Below are 21,942 nucleotides of genomic sequence, written 5' to 3'. Positions count from 1 at the left end.
TTCTCTGGCAGGGGTCGAACCCACGAATTGCTAGGGCCTCTCTCCAGGCTGCTAAGCTGGATGGGGGTCTGGCATATCCTAACTTGAGACAGTATTTTATAGCGTCTCAGCTTACATATGTCTATGATTGGTTCCTGGAGGCCTCCCCGTCCTGTTCCACCACTCTACTGACCGCTCTGGTGGGCTCCAGGGACTCGCTGGTTGATGACCTACTTAGGTCAAAGGCCGGACGGTGCTCCCGTAACTCCCTGATAGAGGTTAGCTGGTTGGCTTGGCATGAGGGTAATGGGGTGCTTACAGATTCTGGCGGGGTGTCTCCTAGAGCTCCCCTATGGCAAAATTCTAATTTCCCTGAGCTCCTGGGCCACACGGATTCCGGGTGGTGGACCCAAATAGGGGTCACACATGTTTCCCATGTCTTTGTTCATGACAAGTTTACTTCATTCGAGGACTTGAGGGTACGCAGTGGGGTAACAGATAAAGCTCTATTCAGGTATATGTCTCTCTGCCATGCAGTACGGACTCAATTTGAGGGTCTGACCCAGGAGCTCACTGAATCGCCTCTAGAGGCGCTCATGTCATACTCAGATATTGGGAAACTGGTTACGACATTTTACTCACGCCTTCAGTCAGCGGAGGTTAAACCCTTCCTGATTGCTCAGCGGAAATGGGGGGTGGATATTCCGGGGCTGTCTAAGGAGGGGTGGGAGGAGGCCTCGGAGGTTTGCTTCCTTGATCTTATTGGGTCCAATGATCAGTATGTTCAATTTAAATTTATCCACCAGTTACACTATACTCCTGCCAGGTTGGCCCGTATGGGTCTGGTTTCTAGTGCTTCCTGTCCTAGGTGTGACTCCACAGAGGCCGACTACATACACATGTTTTGGTCATGCCCTGCTGTAGTATCGTATTGGAAGGACATGTTTTCTTTTTTTAGGGACACTCTACACTTCCCCGTTCCTCTCGCTCCAGAGGCTGGATTGTTGGGCGTGATCAATGACTCTATACCTACAACTCATGCTCGAATTCTGATACGAATTGTTTTGTTCTATGCTAGGAAACTGATCTTGTTACATTGGAAGAGTACATCTGCCCTGGACATTCAAATGTTGTATCGTATGGTGAATAAGGTCTTACCCATATTTAAGTGCATATATAAAGGCAGGGCCTGTCCCAAAAAGTTTAACAAGATCTGGCAACCCTGGCTTGATATTGCGGACTCTTTCTGGAAGGATACCCTACTCTCTTAGCCATAAAGGGTTATGGGCAGGGGGGGTCTGGGTGGTTCGGGTGATTGCTGGGTGGTTGAGGTGTGGACAGTCTGGGTGGGGGGGTGGGGGGGCTGGTAGAAGGTCTGGATAGATGCTTGAGTGTGCGTGGGTGTGTGTGAATGTGTTGAGGGTTTTGTTCTGAATCTAACGGGTAGCTCCACTTTTCGTTGGATATCTAAGATAGGAGGCCAAGAGTGGTCCACGTGGGATACCCTGGAGCAACTGTTGTTATTGTTGGGGTACTTATTCTCAGGGTGGGGAGTATTGTTGATTGATATGGGCTGGTTGAATCCTACGTCATACTATGCCAATGTTGTAACAATTACTGTGCCTTTTTCCCCTTGTTTTTGATGACTGTAATTGCAGAAAACAAATAAACAAAGTTGTTTTTTTTTTTAAACTAGCTGCATAATGTTATTTCAGCTCTTCCTTGTTAGTACACTTCCTTTACCAGCTTTTTGTTGCCCTGTCCAAACTTTGTTGAAATGTGTTGCTGTCATCAATTTCAAAATTACCTTTTTTTTTCCTTAAAATGGTACATTAAAACCTTTGATATATTTTCTATTATGAATAAAATATGGGTCTATCAGATTTTCCAATCATTGAATTGTGTTTACATAGCACCCAAACTTTTTTGGAATTGAGGTTGAATTAATAAACCCTCTCTTGGAAATTGCAATGTAATGCAAGACAGAAAAAATGAAGTTACTTACCAGTAACTTCCTTTTCCAGGAGTCTTTCAGGACAGCACCATAGAGAGACCTTGGCTCCTCCCATCTCAGGAAACACCGCCTTACACTGCAAGATGTATGCCTCGTACACACGACCGGTTTTCCTGTTGGGAAAACTGCCATGAGAGCTTTTGTCCGGGAATGCCGGCCGTGTGTATGCTCCATCCCAGTTTTCCCAACAGGAAAACTGCCAGAAAAAAAAAAAGAGAACCAGCTCTCTTTTTCCCACTGGGATTGCCAGCAGTCTTTTTCCCGGCAGTTTTCCTATGTGAAAACTGCGATGGAGCATACACACGGCCAGGATTCCCGAAGCAAAGCTCCATTGCAGTTTTCCTGTCGGGAAAACCTCTCGTGTGTAGGGGGAAAATTTACCGAGCAGGTTCTCGGTTTTCCCCTCGGAAATCCCGGCAGACTTTTTACCGCCGGAATACCATACGCGTGTAATAGATTTGAAGCCTCAAAAGCCTGGTCTTTTGCCGACAGCAGGTCCAACCTGTAATTCTTCACGAACATGGCAAAGCTGGACCACATTGCAGCCCTACAGATCTGCTCTGAAGAAGCACCTTAATACCCTCCGGGGGCTCCAACCCCCTGACTAAATAAGCCTGAATAATGGCTAACCTCAACCATCTGGCTATTGTACGTCTAGAGGCTTTGGATCCCTTCCTAGCCCCTGAAAATAACACAAAGGGAATCAGACTCCCTAAACTGTTTTGTACTAAGTACTTAAGGACGCACCTTCTAACTTCAAATTTATGAAAAATATGTTCCTGTTGCCTCACAGGACTCGAACAGAAAGTAGGCAAAACAATTCTTGCCCTCTATGCAGCCTAGAGGCTATATTTGGCAAAAAGGCCAGATCGGTTTTGAAAATTACACGGTCCGGAAACACCTGAAAAAAGGGCGCCCTAATAGAGAGGGCTATGAGTTCACTCACTCGCCTTGCCGTAGTGATCGCCACCAAAAACACAGTTTTGAGGGTGATAAATTTTAACGTGCAGGCCTCCAATGGCTCAAATGGTTCCCCTGTGAGGGCCTGTAAAACTAAAGAAAGATCCCAGACTGGTCTCTGTCTGCTTAAAGGGTCACTAAAGGAATTTTTTTTTTAGCTAAATAGCTTCCTTTACCTTACTGCAGTCCTGGTTTCATGTCCTCATTGTTCGTTTTTGCTTTGATGTTGCTGTAAATACTCTCTGTTCTGGAGACTTCCTGGTTGTCTCTTTCCTGATCACCACAGTACTGGGAGATTTCTTACGGTGGTCACTAATCAAGGAGGTGTGATTACTGTGTGTAAAACGAAACTGGATTGGTGCTGAGGAGTTTTAGACAAAGTATCACTGCCCTCTATTGGCTGACTGCCCTCTAGTGGCTCTCTGTACATCAGAGAACCAGCAAACAACAGCAAAAACGAAACTAAACTGAAGGCACATTATATGACTGTTTTTTATCTATTTTTAATAATTTTTAAAAGGAATCAGTTAATTATTATGTCTCTATACCCTGTAAACAGTCATTTCAGCTAAAAAAAATGTTTTCCTTTAGTGACCCTTTAAGGCTTTAAAAAACATGGCTATCCAAGGATCTGTAGCTAGCTGTTTTTCCAAGAAAACGCTCAAAGCGGATTCTTGCCCTTGCAGAAATTCTAGCACTGCAACGGAACTGCATACATTAAAGGAGCTTTCTGTGCACCAGATATTGAAATGTTTCCACACCTTTAGGTAGATAACCTGCGTCTCTCTTTTTCTGAAACTTAGGAGGGTCGCCACTAAACGCTCCGAGAAACCCTTGCCCCTCAGCAATTCCTCCTCAGTAGCCATGCTGCAAGGTTCCACCGTTCCACCTGGGGACAACAGATTGGCCTGGACCGGCAGAATCCAGGGAGGTTCCACCGCCAGGCCCTTCAAGATGGAGAACCATGGCCTCCTGGGCAAGTGTGATGCGAACAGAATAAGAGTTGTGCTCTCCAACTGGAACTTTCTCAGAACTGCTGGAATCAGTACAGGAGGGGGGAAGGCATAACACTTTGAGAAACGCCAGCTCTGAGCCAGTTCGTTCACTCCGAGCACCCCGTCCCATCTGTTCAGGGAAAATAAGATGCGTCAAAGCAAAGAGGTCCACACATGGCACCCCCCCCCCCCCCCCACTTATGAGTGACTGTCTCAAAGATGTCCCGATTCAAAACCCAGTTGTCTTCCCTTAGCATTTTCCTGCTGAGAAAATCCGCTACCTGGTTTTGTTCCCCCTTCAAATGTACCGCCGATAGGGACAGAATGTGTGTTTTGGCCCACCTGAGGATGGTTTCCGCCAGGACCCACATGGATCAACTCCTGGTACCTGCCTGCCTGTTGATATAGGCTACGGCTGAGGAGTTGTCCGATCGGACTCGCACATGCTTCTTCCGAGGGTGAGACTTTTAGTCTCTCCAAACTTCCTTTTAATAGGAAAGGCCTTTTTCTTGTCGGCCATCCGGTTCAAGACGCCCTCCAAACCTGGCCCAAACAACAAGTCCCCTGTGAGAGGGATCCCGCAGAGCTTAACCTTGGATGCGTTATCCCCCTGCCACATCTTAAGCCATAAGGCCCTCCTTGGCGAATTAGACAAGGCTGCGGATCTTGTGGACATGCGCACTGATTCAGTCGAGGCATCCGCAAGATAAGCCACCCCTTTAAAGGAGTATGGGAAAAAAGGGATTTTTAATACAGCTTACCTGTAAAATCCTTTTCTTGGAGTACATCACGGGACACAGAGCGGCATATTCATTACTATATGGGTTATATGGAGTACCTTCAGGTGTTGACACTGGCAATCTCAAACAGGAAATGCCCCTCCCTATATAACCCCCTCCCATAGGAGGAGTACCTCAGTTTTGTAGCAAGCAGTATGCCTCCCAAAATGGTCCCCAAAAAGAGGGGTGGGAGCTCTGTGTCCCGTGATGTACTCCAAGAAAAGGATTTTACAGGTAAGCTGTATTAAAAATCCCTTTTTCTTTATCGTACATCACGGGACACAGAGCGGCATATTCATTACTATATGGGATGTCCCAAAGCAATGCTCACAATGAGGGGAGGGAGAACATCTCCAAGACAAAAGGATTTAATTTAGAGAAATACTCAAATCATAATAAATCCAACTTAGTTGAGAAAAATAATCTTAAATTTTAAATTTAACTCAAAAAAGAGGAGCCCCCGGATTCCGAGGGTCTCAAACTGCAGCCTGCAGCACTGCCTGCCCAAAGGCTGTATCAGACTTCCTTCTTACGTCCAACTGGTAGAATTTTGTAAACGTGTGGACAGAAGACCAGGTTGCCGCCTTGCAAACTTGAGCCATAGAGATCTGGTGGTGTGCTGCCCAGGAGGCGCCCATGGCCCTAGTAGAATGAGCCTTTAATGATACTGGAGGAGGCAACCCTTTCAAGCCGTAGGCCTGAGTGATTAATTGCTTAATCCACCTAGAAATGGTGGACTTTGCAGCTGCCTGCCCCTTCTTGGGCCCATCCGGTAATATGAACAGCACATCTGTTTTCCGGATCTTCTTTGTAGCTTTAAGATAGGCCTTCATGGCCCTGACGATATCCAAGGTATGCAGCAACCCTTCCTTTCTGGAAGTAGGTTTAGGGAAGAAGGATGGTAATACCAAATCCTGGTTCAAATGAAAACTGGATACAACCTTCGGTAGGAAGGAAGGATGAGGGCGGAGAACGACCCTGTCCTTATGAAAAATAAGATATGGTTCCTTACAGGATAAGGCCGCCAGTTCCGATACTCTTCTTGCGGAAACTATGGCGACCAAAAATACTAACTTTCTTGTCAGTAAAACCAAAGGAATTTCAGCCAACGGCTCAAACGGTTGTTTCTGTAAACTTGACAGAACAAGGTTTAAATCCCACGGGCAAAGCGGGGATTTAACTGGAGGTTTAATACGTAAGACCCCTTGAAGGAAGGTCTTAACCAGCGAGTGGGTGGCCAGCGGCCGCTGAAACCACACTGACAGAGCAGAAATCTGTCCTTTGATTGTGCTTAATGCCAATCCTTTATCCACTCCTAGCTGGAGAAAACTTAATACTCTATCGATGGTAAATTTGCGAGAAAGCCATCGCTTGGACTCACACCAGCCTACATAGGCCTTCCAGACCCTGTAATAAATCACCCTAGAGACCGGTTTCCTGGCTCTGATTAGGGTAGAGATTACTTTCTGAGACAGACCTCTACCCCTGAGAATCAGGGATTCAGCTTCCAGGCCGTCAAATTTAGATGCCGTAAGGCAGGGTGGAGGATCGGACCTTGCGATAGCAGGTCTGGCCGTAGAGGAAGAGTCCAAGGGTCTCCCACTACCATCCTTAAGATTAGTGAGTACCATGCCCTTCTGGGCCATGCTGGAGCTACCAGGATGACTGGTATGTGCTCCACCCGGATCCTGCGCAGCAGGCGGGGTAGTAACTGGAGCGGGGGAAACGCATAAAGAAGTTTGAACTGATGCCAAGGGCAAACCAACGCATCGGTTCCGCAGGCCATCGGATCCCTTGAGCGGGACATGAACCTGTCTAGCTTCTTGTTGAGTCTCGATGCCATGATATCCACGTCCGGCACTCCCCATCTTTGGCAGAGTGCTTGAAAGATTTGTGGATGCAGAGACCATTCCCCCGGCAAAAGAGTCTGGCGGCTTAAGAAGTCCGCCTGAAAGTTGTCCACTCCTGGAATGAATATTGCCGATATGCAGGGCACATGAGCCTCTGCCCATAGGAGAATCAAGCTCACCTCTCTCTGAGCGGCTTGACTCCTGGTTCCCCCTTGGTGATTTATGTATGCCACGGCCGTGGCATTGTCTGATTGAATTCTCACCGGGAACCCCTGCAATTTTGACGTCCAAGCCCTGAGGGCTAGTCGAGCAGCTCTGAGCTCCAAGATGTTGATGGGCAACTGCTTCTCTGGCGTTGCCCAAGTACCTTGGCGAGTGCAACCATCCAAAATTGCTCCCCAGCCCGTCAGGCTGGCGTCTGTGGTCACTATCTTCCAAGCCACTGGGCTGAAAGACTTCACCTTAAGTAGATTCTGAGGGTCTAACCACCAACACAGACTTTGTCGGACTCTTGATGAGAGCGGCAACGGGATATCCAAGGCCTGTGGCCTTCTGCTCCATGCTGACAGGATGGCTGCCTGCAGGATGCGAGTGTGGCTCTGGGCGTATGGTACCGCCTCGAATGTGGCCACCATCTTGCCTAGTAACTTCATACATAGGCGAATAGTCGGTCCCTTCTTGCTTAGAACCAGTAGGATTAATTCCTTGATGGCTTTGACCTTCCTCAGAGGTAGAAACACTCTTTGTTGTTCTGTGTCTAATCTCATGCCGAGATATTCCAACTGCCTTGTGGGCAGGAAAGCTGACTTTTCTCGATTTAGGACCCAGCCGAACTTCTCGAGGTATTGGACCGTGAGGGCCACTGCTCGCTCCAAGCCGGGAGACGAGTGATCTATGACTAGGAGGTCGTCCAGGTATGCTAGGATCGTGACCCCTTGGATCCTTAGTTTGGCTAGGATTGGAGCTAGGACCTTCGTGAACACCCGGGGGGCCGTAGCCAACCCGAAGGGAAGCGCCACGAATTGGAAGTGACGCGAAGCCACCATGAAGTGAAGGTAGGCATCCTTTATGTCTATGGACGCCATGAAGTCGTCCTTTTGGAGTGTGGTAGCTGCTGACCGCACGGATTCCATCCGAAATGAGCGGATCTTTAGGTATGTATTTACCATCTTTAGGTCCAAAATTGGCCTGACATCTCCATTGGACTTCGGGATGATGAATAGGTTGGAGTAGAAACCTAGCCCCTGTTCCAGGACTGGTACCTCTACTATTACTTCCTGGGAAAGTAGATGATTTAATGCCGACATTAATGCGGCTCCTTTCTCCGGATCGTTTGGAATCCTCGACTCCTGGAAATGAAGAGGAGGAAACCTTAGGAAATCTAATTTGTAGCCCGTGGCCACGGAAGACCGTACCCCCTCGTCGGGAATGCTGGCTTCCCAAACCTCTGAAAAGAGTCGCAGCCTTCCCCCCACCTTCGTGGGTGGGGGCGCCCCTGCATAAGGTCGGCTTGGGGGCTGGGTTTGCTGGTTTGCGAACCCACTGCTTTCTGCCTCTAGCAGCCTGTCCTTGTGATTTGCTGTTGAAGCCGAAGTTTGGTTTCGCAGGAGGCCGTCGATACTGTTTGGCATTAGAGGGCCCCTGCCCAGGGGAGTACTGTCGTTTAAACGCAGGCCCCTGAAACTTCCTCTTAGTTGGCAAGAGAGTACTTTTGCCATTTGAAATGGTTTGAATGTATTTATCTAGGTCTTCTCCGAAGAGTCGTCCTCCATGGAAGGGGAACCCTACCAGGAGCTTCTTGCATGGGGGCTCGGCCTCCCAGCTTTTTAACCATAAGAGTCTTCTCATATGGATAAGGGATAACGATAAACGTGACGCTTGCTGGATAGAATCCTTAATTGCGTCTACTGTAAAACATATGGCCCTAGGGACATCCGAAAATTCTTCTGCCTGCTGGGCAGGAATAAGTTTAAGCATCTGCTTAACTTGATCCGATAATGCTTGAGCAACCCCAATCGCAGCCACAGCTGGCTGTACTACTGCCCCTGCAGTAGTGAAGGAGTTCTTAAGTAGTGCTTCCAAGCGTTTATCAACTGGATCCTTGAATACCTGTATGTTTTCTACAGGGCATGTTAATGATTTGTTATTACATGAGATGGCTGCGTCCACTGCAGGAGTAGCCCATTTCTTGGAAAATTTATCTTCCATAGGATATAGGGCAGAGAATCTTTTAGGTGGTAAGAAGATTTTATCTGGCTTGTTCCAATCTTGGAACAAAACTCCCTCTAGTAGAGGGTGGATCGGAAATACTGCATTGCTTTGAGGCGCCCTCAGTGAGCCCAAAGCTGAAACCGTAGATACCTGGAGATCTGGTACTGGCAAGTTGAATGCATTATGGACCAAGTCCGTTAAGGCTTGAATCCACCAGCTCTCCCCTTGGGAGACTGCTCCAGACTCCTCTGTATCCGGATCTTCGATCCCTGAACCTACTTGGTCCTTGTCCAAGAGGTCGTCCAATTCCCCTGAGGAAAGGACCTCCTCTTCTGAGGGTCCGCGCTCGGGCGACGGAGATCTAATCCGTTTACTGCCCCGCATAGCTGTGGCTATCATTTTTCCCATTCTTTTCTCCATCTCTCTTAAAGAGGTGAGTAATACCTCGTCCGTGACCATCTTAGGGTTGGACTGACCCGCGCCAGCTCCAGCCCCAGATCCCGATGGCCCCAAGGCTCCCTGTGGGGAAAGCAGCGGCATAACTTTGTCCGAGACCTCAGACTCTCTGGGGAATCCCCACCTCTTGTACCCTCTGACCCAGATGCCATGGTACAATACCGAGGTACACCTGCTACCTATTGGTATTTGGAACTATAAAAGTTAATTGCCCAAACACCTGTTTGGGGGATAAAAAATGCTTCCTCTCCCCTAGATGACTTTTTCTTTTTTTTTTTTTTTTTTTTTCGTTTTTGTTTCAAATCCAGGAAAGAAAAAACATTCTGTCCCCCTGAGTAGTATTGCAAAGAAAAACTATGAGATGGAAAAGAAACAGCCTATTTCTAGGCTTGAAAAAACAGTCTTCTGAAGACTGCAATATCCTTTCTGGCCACTGTGTGTCCTCGGCGCCCCGTGCTGCCGCTCTGGTCTTTCCTCCCCAGTTCCAAAGTATTGAATGGAACAAACAAGGAAGGGCCGCCCCTTCCTTAAGCCACTGACCCGCCCTTCCCCCCCCCAGCAATCTCAAACAGGAAATGCCCCTCCCGACAGGGGGGGGGGGTTTTGGGAGGAAGGGACCTCTCTGCTCCAGCAAACTGCAGCCTGCAGCCTGGAACCACGAGGAGGTCAGCGTTTTGCCTTTGCAGGCTCTGAGGAGGAAGACTGAATGGAGCATCGCCTGGAGGCTTGCAGGTAAGCACAGCTCTCTGACACACACATATACTTTTATATCACACAGGCCCCACTCAATGCTTTTCCAACACTACAAGGGAGGTCACATCTTATGGGGAATAATACATATAGAGCCATCCTATCATTAAGATATGTGACTAGTTTGCCAGATGCAGTGCATAACTTTAGGCATGTCCCCTGTGACCCCCCAGAAAAAACCTGCTAAGAACCAAGTTCCGCAAGTTTTCCCCTCACTTACCTGCTCCATGCCGCAGGACTTTGCCAAGCAAGAGGCCCAATCTTCCCCCATGTCCGTGGGGATGTCTAGACCTTCAGGCCCTGGGTTCCTATGAAGGATCCACTGTCCTGGGCCCATATAGCACTCTGGCAACAGAAACATTAGGCACCCAAAGGTTTCTAAGTTCTGGGCCCAGGGTCCAGCTCTCTAAAAAGAAAAGCATTATGGGCTATACCCCAAGGGTTTGGGGTCCGGTTACTGACCACTTTAGCGCTGAGGCTTTTTTGGACAGAACCGGTAGCTCACCTAATCCCAAGGATGCGGAGGCAAGCTAAACCATGACTAACACCTAAGACACTGGCGTAAAAACTGAGGTACTCCTCCTATGGGAGGGGGTTATATAGGGAGGGGCATTTCCTGTTTGAGATTGCCAGTGTCAACACCTGAAGGTACTCCATATAACCCATATAGTAATGAATATGCCGCTCTGTGTCCCGTGATGTACGATAAAGAAAGACGTTCCTGCTTCGATGTGTGCTTTAATTTGTGTCAACCAATATTCCATGTTATGGGCCACCACTGTGGTCGCCATGGCGGCCTTGAGGCTTCCCAGCGATGAGTCCCATGATTTCTTCAAGAGTGAGTCCATCCTCTTGTCCATGGGGTCTGAAAGCGCCCCCATGTCCTCAAAGGCCAGGTCAGAATGTCTGAAGACCTGTGAAAAGGCTGCGTCTAGTTTAGATTTATTCCATACTAGCGCCTCTTCTTCTGCAAAAGGAAATCTGCATTTCAGAGTTCTTGAAAATAAAGCTTTCAGGGTCTTGCCATTCTTTTTTGATGCCATCGACCAAGACGTCATGGACCGGAAACACTCTCCTTTTGTGCTCCTCTAGGCCCCTGTACATCTGGTCAAGAAGCGACAACTTTTTCATTTCCTCCTGGATTCCCAGAGTGGTATGGATAGCTCCTAAGAGCTCCTCCACTTCCTCCAGAGAAAGCTTGTAGCGAGAGGCTCTTGTGGATTCCCCATCCACTTCCTCTCCCTCTGACTCCCCTTGGGAATCTGAAGAAACGTTGTCTGGCTCCTCCTCAATTTTCTCTCTGGAGCCCCCTGTATTCTCTCCGCTCACAGAGGGAGCATCCGTTTTACTTGGTGTTACGCTCTGCTGTGCTGGTGGAGGATTAACCTGGGGCTTTGGTATCTGGAAGCTAGAAAAAGGTGTCTTAAAAGACTGGAAGGTGCTAGAAAGCTCCTTGATGGACACTGTTAGGTCTGTGCATTGCTCCAGTGTCTGTTCCCTCACAAATCTCTCGATGCACTCCCTACAGAGTGCTTTGGTCCAAGATTCCCCCATCTTGGCTCTGCATGAAGGACATTTATTCTTGGAATTGTGGGGTAACTTGACTTTATCCGTGGCCTTGTTCTGAAAAACAGACCCACAAATAAGAGCAGTCAGAAAAAAAACACTGACCACCAGCACTTTACACAGAGGACCACCAGGGGTGCTCTTCCCAGGACCCACCACCACCAGGGTCCCAGCTGCATCCATTCCTCCCCTCCCACCACCAAGAGGGACAAACACCTGTGGAGCTTTCGGGACAGGGTAAGGGAACACCATCCAGGGTTCCTCTTATGTTTAAGTGGCTGGTGTGGATTCTCCAGGAGCAGTTTGTGAAGCCTCCGCTTCCGACATTTTCAGCTGAGGATCGGTGGTCTCCTTAGCCTCAGTGCGCTGTCCCCACAGCAGAAAGAAGGCCGCACCAGCCTGAAGCACGACCCGTTTTGAAACCCCGCGGCCGGAACCGGAAGCCGCGGGTCAGACGGAAGCACTGACGTCACCCGTCATGCGGCCCAGCGCTCGGAGCACCATTGCTGGCTGCACAATGCAGGGCGGCCTCTGTGCCACCTCTGGGCGGAAGAGAACGGACCTCTCCAGCTTACTACTTGCCCAAGAGAAGCTGGAGGTGCGCAGGACACAGTTATCCAGGTATTTCCCTGGCTCACTATCCCCTCCAACTGCAGTGTAGAAGACCGGCTGTTCAGCCCCTGGCCCCTTAGCAGTGTCTCCCCGTCGGAGGAAACACCAGAACTGAGGGGCCGGCGGGATGGTGAGGCTTAAATCTTGCAGTGTAAGGTGGTGTTTCCTGAGATGGAAGGAGCCAAGGTCTCTCTATGGGGCTGTCCTGAAAGACAAACAGGGGAAAAATACATGATAAAGCTTAATTTAGTAGCACACTGCCTAAATATCTAAATTATTTTATTGTATTAGTTGTATCATAGAAGGTCCCACCGAGAATGGACACGAACTTTGAAGTCTTCCAATGGGGTACACATATTGTGAAGAAAATTGTATAAGAGAGTATTTTCATTACTTTGGAGAGATCTCCCCTTACTTAATTTAATGTCTCAGGACATAAAGTAATGAAAAATCTGCTCAATATGTCACAGACAGAAAAAATAAATAAAATCAGTTGGCTTTAGTTATGTTTTAGGTCTTGTTTTCCTTCCATTCTCTAAAACATGGCTTAACCAATAGAAAGGGATAAAAGAGAGTTACTACTGTGGTGCCCCTGACTCTTTTGGCCTATTTAGTTTCTCCTGTTCCTTTTGTGTCCTTTACTCTGTCTGCCTTCCTCTACTTTGTGGGTACTTTATTTTATTTTCCCCTTGACGTTTCAGCTTGCTCTGTATTATCAAGGGCATGTAAGGATTAGAAAAGGACAAGCGATAGACAGAACCATGTAATTACATTTTTGCTTGTTCAATCCAGTGTGCCTTATTATAAAATACCTATTAAACCAATTTGTTTTTTGTTTAAGGCTGTGGTTTAGACACCTAGGCACATTCATACCAATCATTTTATCAAAGACAAGTTAATATTATTCGATAAAATCCGATTCCTTGAACATGACCTAATTCGGTCACAAGACATATAAAGCATTATTTCCCTTACTGCTTTTTATTTGCACACTAGAGGGCCTGTTGGGATTCACAACTTTTCTCCTCTCTTAGACTACAAAGAAAACATATTAAAAGGCGCATTTTTATTCTGTGCCATTAATGTTTTTGCAACAACAAATTAGCAGCCACATTAGCTAATTTTCCGAATTCAAATCTTCAGGATTTATTCTCAAAATAGAAAAGGTCATTACAATGAATAAGAAGCTGTTTTCTAGTTCCTCTGATGAGAATCTATTAATAAAGTAAAAATCATAATAGTGGCATACTTAAGAGCGTATTGAAAGAGAAAAAAAAAAGACATAAACCTCTACTTGTCAACAAGGGTAATTGCACACAGGCTGAATTCTTGTGTGCTCTCTGTATCTTGTTCTGTCATTTCATGGAAGAAAGATTCAACACATAGGAGGGAATAAAAATGAACACTACAGAAGTATAAAAAGAAACCCTAAGGAAACCCATTGGTTTAGAAATATGAAAACTGCTATTTTTTACATGTTTTTGAAGGTAGAAACTCCAGAGCTGTCATTGGTATCCATATTTTTCTGCTTGCAACTGGTATGAATGCATTGTTATGACCACTATTTAGCCAGTAAGACATTAGCATGCATGATATACATATACTTCTTTTAGTACAAAATGCATATATTCATCCCTGACATGCACTTTTTGGTGGTGGTCCAATCCACCCAACACTAATATTTTATTTACACATACATGTTGGTGGGCTCTGTAGCCCACTGATTTCTTATGTCTCTTAGGGGCACCAGCAGCATCCACCCTTCAGGCAAACATCTAAATGCACAGATGAAATACACTGCATTGTGGTGTAAATGGTCCCTAAACATTGTCATACATTTGCCATTTTATCATTTACAGTGTACATCCTTGAGCTGCCCATAGATGACTTTTTTTTCCATTCATTCAGGAAAATAACAAATCTATTCTTCCATCCACGCAAGTGAGGTGGATGGAGGAATCCTACATGCTGGGACATTGTATTCTGACAGTGGGACTCCTCCATTGTCAGCATACACTGGTTAGCAGCTGCAACCGCTGAGCGAGAAACATTTTCCAACATTCCCATTCTAGAGAAGTCATCTAACTGTCAAACAGGGATGAACACACATAGATCGAAATTCAGGACTGGACAAATTACAATCGATTTAAGGCCAGCTTTACTCTTAAAACTGTCATTTTCAACAATGTACACAAATGTGAACAAGAGACAAAAAAAAAAAAAACACGAACAGGTGTGAACAGAGATATTATTGGCAATATATGATAAATTATATATAAACTTTGATGCTGCTAGCTAGACTAGTCAGATGTTCTGATGTCATTACCTTGCATGATGTAAAGCGCCAACAGCCAAGTGAAAACTCCAGGGCTGGTAACTCTCATCCACCATCGGCTGAACAATGGAAATAATACAACTCTAACAAGACCTTTCCGAGTTAAAGATGTCCATGGGCTTTCAGGTTTAGCTTTGGCAAATGTTGATCCTAAAAAATAGGTAAAACATTTAATTTTACTCTCAAATTCACACTAAACCTTTCAGACTAGGCGGGGCATTCTTTCTCAAACAATAAGTGCTGGAACTCAACCACCCCCCCCCCCCCCCCCCCCCCCCACACAGACACTCCAAATCACATCAAATAGTGAGTGTGGTCAGATTTCACAAACAGAAGGGTCTTAAAGGGGCATTAAATACCAGGATTACATTACATACAGTAACAGTGCAGAGTTCATGGCGGTTACACACAGAGAGCAGAGCTGTCGCTTGTAAACACAGAAACCCGACTTCTGTGTTTACAAGTGATTGTGGTGAGCAGGCACCAAAGGGTCTGAGCCAGAGGTGGTGGAACCGAGTTCCACCAAGTTCCCCCTGAAAAAAAGCCATGAGACTAGGTATTGTAACATCATTACTTGCTTATATTCGTAGTAAATAAAAGAAGCATCTGTCTTAAGAAAATGAGAACTAGATAAAAGCATAATAAATTAGAAGTACAGAACTACAATATAGTATCAAAGCCCATGCTCCTAAGTCCCGCTGATTTAAATTTTTGACAGCTACAGATATATTTTCACGCATTCAGCCCCAGGCAGCCAAGCTGGTGTTGTTTTCTTACAATAAAATTCACAATACAGACTACAAAAATAAATTAAAATGCCTTAAACCTAAATATTTTCAAACAGAGGGGATCATGTACAGTAGACAGCATCCACAACTTTCTACTTCCTATGATAGTACTACACATACTTGTCAAGGTATATCTGTATAAAACCTGCTATCACACAAATTAAATATAAAGTATGGAATTTCACTGAACCAAAATAAAACTATGTAGCATTTAAAATTAGGATACGGATATAGACTGTGCTGCAAAACAAAGAAAAGCAAAAAGGTATTCTGTAAGCTGAAGAAGTGCATAAAAACGGTTACAACTCAAACTAAGAAGGATTAAAGTCAAATTAAAGGGTCACTAAATGAATTTTTTTTTTTTAGCTAAATAGCTTCCTTTACCTTACTGCAATACTGGTTTCATGTCCTTATTGTTAGTTTTTGCTTTGAAGTAGCTGTAATTCTGCTGTGATCTCCACACTTCCTGCTTGTCTGGCTCCTTATAACCACAGTACTGGGAACTTTTCACGGTGGTCTAAGCTGTCACTACTGTGTGTCTAAAACTCCTCAGAACCAATCAGATTCATTTTAAAAACAAAACACAGTCCTGGATTTGTTTGTTTTTGTTCTGTGGGTCTCTTTACTTCACATAAACATGAAACCAGTTTAAAACCGAAAGTGAAACTAGAGGCACATTATATGATTGAATTTAATCTATTTTTAATCATTTTTAAAAGGAATCAGTTAACTTTTATGTCTCTATACCCTGTAAACAGTAATTTCAGCAAAAAAAATGTTTTCCTTTAGTGACCCTTTAAGTCCCTTATTATGAATTCCACCCAAAAGTGAAAGCTCCAGTTATCTGCTTCCCCCTGCTCCGGTGCCACATTTGGCATCTTTCGGAGGGGGGGGGGGGGGCTTAGCAGGCTGAAACTCCCTGATGACTGATTTTTATATTACAATTTTTTTTATATATCAATCATTTTTATTTGTTTCGATGAAAAAGGAGATATAACAGTAATACAGAACAATAGAAAATGAATACCAGGACCCCAAAAGGGGAGCGTACAGTATAGCAGTATATAAGTTCTCACATAGACGTGTTAACAGACAATGTGCAGTTATAACAAAGGTCATTAGGTTCAAGGTAATTTCCATTTACCGCACATTGATATATCCCTGTCAAAAATCCTTTGAACAGAGAGGGACAGGAAAAAAAGCTGGCATCACAATGTTTAATTGCCATCACCCCTTCTATTTATGTATAAAGATCATGCCACTGTATTCATAAAAATCATCCGAGTACATTATTTAATCCTTGCTGTTCAGAGGTCACATGACATTTGCAAGGTCTTTCCTGTGCTTAGGGAAAGATCTAAGGGAGCAGTTTTCAGTACTCTGCTGATATATGAATATGTGTCTGCACATAGCTGATTGTTGCTGTTTTTGTCACATGACATAAAAAGCTTTCAGAATAGTGAATTAAAATAAATAATAGCCACATGACATTAAAATAAAAAGCTTTCAGAATAGTGAATTAAAATAATTAATTAATAGCAACAAAGTATTTTAAAGCTCCATACAAAATCAAAATTTCAAAGCAAATGAGCACAACAGAAAGTGAGAGAAAATGCCCTCTTAGACAGTCGCAGCAAGTTTCCCCAATAAAAAATGCATTCCTGTTCAGGTGACTACTCAAAATGTTAGATTCTCCCTATAAAAAAGAGAGTGAATCTGCAGAGGCACAGACAGCAAAAATAAAACTGAAAGGGATTCCAATGCCTCCCCCACCCTACTCTATTCCAAAAAAACTTTTTTTTTTTAAATATATTTTATATTTGTAAAATATGTTAAAGAACAGTCACCTGCCCAGTGTTTTTTTTTTCTATAAGAAAAAATGTTCCACTGAGTACTTTAACTATTATCCAGCTATTTTAAACCATAATTTTACCAAGTACTAACTTTACTCTCCTGGTTCACAGTAATGATCATAGCAGCAGGATAGTGCAAACTTCAGTCAGGGTTTTTCATCTCTCTGTAATTCCATCCTTTGCTGACTATTAAGGATGAGGTTGCAAAGGAGTCAAGGTTTCAAACTGAGCAACCCAAATCAGAATAACATTTCTCAGTTTGAATTTTAGAGATCACAGGCTGTGTAGTTGTCAAGGAACTGCACATTGCAGGGGAAAACTGATTACAGACTTAATCCTACATGCATTCCATTAAGGAACCACCACCATGCCTGCTTTCTGCTGTTAAAACAACTCAATGTCTAATTTATGTAGACAATAACAACACCGCATTCCACTTGCTGCTGCTATTTTAGGTATTGGATAGTGGGGGAAACGAATGCGCAAGACCAAACTAACTAAGGCAATAAGAGCTAAAACTAGTATGTTTAAAAACTAATTAAAACGACTAAGCAGCAGCCACAAATAAATAGTGTTCACACACTGATACAATATTGATAAAGGGGAGGGTAATGGCACTCGCTAATAACAAAAGTGCAAAGTATATATAATAATAAACGTAATATATAATTACAAGTGATTGATTGATTGATTGATTTAATGGATTTATAATGCGCCAAATACTGGCCCATCAAGGCAGTGTCTAAGCGCAGGAAGCATAACTGGGAAAAAGCAAATCAAATCAGAGAGTGAGAAAAAATAGAAAAGAGAGAAAAGAGGAAAGCAAGAAAGACTAATAAACAGATTCACAGAGAACAACAAGGAGAACTAACATACAAGTCAGACAATCCCTGTGAGCCAGAAAGGATGTTTACTGATTTTTACTGAAAACGTGAACAAACAGGTAGTATAAATAATACCACCAAAGTGATAATGCAAAGTAGCACTAAAATTGATCATGTAAAAAGTAATTGGGAATAATGAATAAATAATGGTAAGCAAAAAATGTGCCAACAGTGATTCACTACCAAGATCAATAAATAAAAAAATAAAAAATAGATGCAAGTAACAGAACATGCATAATAAAATAATAAAAAAATTATCAAAGTGAGTCTCTGTGCACAAATCGTGCAAATAAATGGTTAATCAAGTGTTCAAAAAACGGTCACAACAAAAAGTGCTGCAAGCAATAATAATTTCCAAAGTGCATCAGTGCTCCACTCTAAACACCGGTATAACCAGAGTCCACAAAAGGTTCCCACGGTGCAAATGTGCAAAGTGCTCTGTTTCCCCAAGCCTCTCACCTTAAAAAGGCTAAAAAGAGCCTATAATACTGCTGGCTTAGCAAGCTTAGCAGACTCCGCTGAAGATCGATGTCTCACGGCCAGCCTGTTACTTCAATCCCCCAGGTATACCGATTTCCAGGTCACGGCAGCAATAATGCCAGGGTGGATGGCACTGCTGTGAGGTAGATTCAGAAGTGGAGCTTAGTGTTGAGGCGTAAGCACAGGTGTGGATTTGTTCCCTAGCTGTCTGCCTTCCTGTGTGAACTGCTGAACTACTGGTTTTGAAATTTTGCCTGATGATTCTGCTAGACCGTGTATGACCTCTACCTTCCCTTGAATGTTTTTCTGGTTCCTGATTTTATATCTTTCTGCCAGAATTGTTGTTAACCCAGCCTGCCTAACTATGCTTATGCCTCAACACTCAGCCTAAGCTCCACTTCTGAATCTACCTAGGGGTATTTGATGAGAGTTGCAGTAATGGAACGTCCACACAACAGGTGTCTTTTCTGTGCTTTTATTACCCAGCCGGGTAAAAACAGTAGAACTTGGTGAGGAGTAAAGAGATAGTGGGAATGAAGAACAGCAGATCCATGTGTATGTAAATAGGAAACAGTCCTGCTTCCAACAACAAACTTCTGCCTCACCACTCTAACTGGAGTGGATGTAGCGCACCCGGACAGGCCTCTCTCACAAGCCTGGCAACCAGAATGTCACTCAAACTGGGGTTAAGTCTCTGCCATAGAGACAATGGTGGTCCGGAATCCTCCTTAAAAGATTCGACACCCGGATCTTCTTCAGGTAGTTTTTGTTTCAGGTACTGGCTGATAGGCGACCGACATCCAGCCTCTCAGTACCCAGTTACCTTAGTCCCCGGTGGATAGTCAGGGCCCTCTTGGAACACCAGCCTCTCTTGGTACTCCTTAGGTAGACTTTTCACCGAACAGCTTCCTCTCACAGGAACAGACAGCTTAAGACCTCCTCAGATTTGGAACCCAGTCGCATCACTGGGCCCCCGCCACAGCTCAGTTGCTCTGGGCCAGCATGGTCCCAGAACCAGGAACACCGCGTAGCATGCACACCCCGGCCCGGAAGGCCTTGGGGGTGCCCAGCACCCCAGAAACGACAGAATGAGCCCACAGCACAGCCAAAGCTGAGACAGAGGCCTCAAATTTGAACCAATTAACATGGTCAGAGTTACTTAACTCTCTGACCCCCTATAAATTTACACTAGCACCAGTTCTGGAAAGTAACCAGGCGCTACACACTCCCCCCAGTTGAATAGACACTGTCCCCAGTGTCTGCACAAAAATGGTGTTCAGTCCTGAACACCTTACCTGAATCTGCTTGACAATAAAGTGAAGAAAAGGGATAAAGAAGAATATAAAAATATAAAACATTTTTACAATATTCACAGTGGTACATTTTGACATTAAAATGCCTGTCTATCTATTCTGCCCCATTCTCCAACAGTCTTGATAGATGATAAACAACCTGCAAAACAAAAATAGAAAAATACACACACACACCATTTACATTTTCTACAATCACTAAGGGTGAATGAAGCTGCACCTTTGCCAACCAAGGCAAAGCCTCCTTCCTCCCAAAGAGACATCTATAAAAACGAAGTGCTGGAACCTTTCTCCAACTATAAAGGCCTAAAAAGAGAAATGTTCTCTGCTAGAAGTTGCAGAACACTGCCCTCTAATGGCATCGTCCCGATACAGCAAGTGCAGCGCAGGCCATGCTCAAAGGTAGAACAAAACAGAAGAAAACTTTCTCTTCTTTAACTTTGTTGAATGAAGCCCACAGGAACCTACTCTAACTAGCTAAACATATTATTCCCTCCCCCCAAAGTTTGTCACATCACAGCCAAATGTGGATCAGGAGAAGAAAAATAATAACCAAAAATAGAAAAGAAAAAGTGGTTGTTCCTGTATTGGACTTCTTCAAGCCATATCAAAAGCAGCACTGTAGGTATTGGGCCTACAGGTAAAACCTAGGATCAGGCAGAGTGATAATGTCCCCCTGGTCATTCAATGTGGTAATAGAATAGGCCCGATCAACTTTTCCAGGGCTCTTGATGACCACTCTGTCATGGTAGATGTACAGTCCAGGACTCCACTCCTTCAGGCAACCTTCAAGTTTGCGATGAGCACTTGTAAAGGTGTAATCAGTTCTGACTGAAGGCTTGTCTACCCCCAAATGATCCCAAATGGCATCCGCACACCATTCTTCCCACTTAGATTTAAATCTCCTGCATGAGGTCTGCGGGTACGTAGGGAAACTCCCACCCGTAGTCCAGGGCCACCTTTTTCAAAACGATGAGTTGAAGGCGGGCTAACTTTGGCAGCATACGGGGGTGTCCCAATCCCGGCATGACAAGGGCATCCAGAGCTCTCTTTACAACAGGCAATGTAGCTGGGATTTGAGCAGTCTCTCTGGTGTCACTGGTTTTCGGTACTGTGACTCCCCAAGTTAACTGTGGGATATCCGCATGTGGTGCAGTATCCCAGGAACGTCCCTTAGATTTGCAGGGTTTTGAAGCACGGGAATTTCTGACCCACTGTAGCTCGGACTGCTCCGGCTCAAACCACTGGTCATCGCCCACATCGGAGGAAGAATCAAGCTCAGAACTGTTATACTCCTCTGCGGGCAGACATACACGTTCCACAACAGATGTACTGACCTTGTCCTTGGTTCTGGCCGCAACAGGGGCAATGCTCCCCCTAGAGTCCTTTTCATGTCCGCACATAGGTAGGCATCGACCTTTACGGGGCCCATTTTTCCAGAAGTGAGCCAAGCAGGGACCACCGCCATACACACAGTCTCGGTGGCAGCATCCACCTTCACAGCAGGCACACTTTCTTTAGCCTCACAGTCACTTACTTCGGGGACACCATCGGAGTGGCAGCCGACGACATAGTGACCGTAGCAGTAGTAGTAGTCGCAGTATCAGCAGTAGTATCAGGTGCCGTCCAAGGAACAACTTCCTCTGCGGTCACTGTTCCGGTGATCCAATCCACCCGGTATTCGCGGGGAGACTCAATCGGTTGCTCCACTCGAAACAAACACTTGCCACATTTTCTGCACTGAGCAAAAGGCAGGATCCTGACAGCTAACTCCGCACATCGGGGACAAGACAAGCCAAGGGGCTCCAAGCTGCCACTGGTAAACAGCACAAACCGCCCCTGTGTCCCCATTTGGATCCCGGTATCGGTCAGGGAAGCTCCGGTGACAGCAGACATCAGATTGACTCCTACTGTAGACATCAAAGGCCTCAATCTCTCAAACAGTTTCGGGGCCATAGACATGTTGCACGATCCTCTCTCGTGGGCGGGCAATCACTCTGTCCTTTGGCGCCAAACTCGCCCTACGTCTCAAGCAGGGGTGGGTAACTCCTCCCACTTTAGGTTCTTTTTCTGGGCACGTTGCAGGCACACGTCACTCCGCTGCACGTGCGCCCAGACTT

General features: G+C 45.2%; 1 protein-coding gene across 1 annotated transcript in view; it reads right to left on the bottom strand.

Annotated features, from left to right (window-relative positions):
* Positions 1–21,942, bottom strand: part of PHTF1 (putative homeodomain transcription factor 1) — a 245,573-nt gene that overhangs the window by 156,925 nt on the left and 66,706 nt on the right. The window contains 1 exon segment of the mRNA XM_040339390.1: positions 14,499–14,657. Coding sequence (XP_040195324.1) covers positions 14,499–14,657 — 159 coding nt within the window.

The sequence above is a fragment of the Rana temporaria genome, chromosome 2 (assembly GCF_905171775.1).
Source record: "Rana temporaria chromosome 2, aRanTem1.1, whole genome shotgun sequence".
In the NCBI taxonomy this organism is placed as follows: domain Eukaryota; kingdom Metazoa; phylum Chordata; class Amphibia; order Anura; family Ranidae; genus Rana; species Rana temporaria.
The sequence above is the reverse complement of the archived record's forward strand: the minus strand, read 5'-3'. Positions and strand labels throughout refer to the sequence as shown.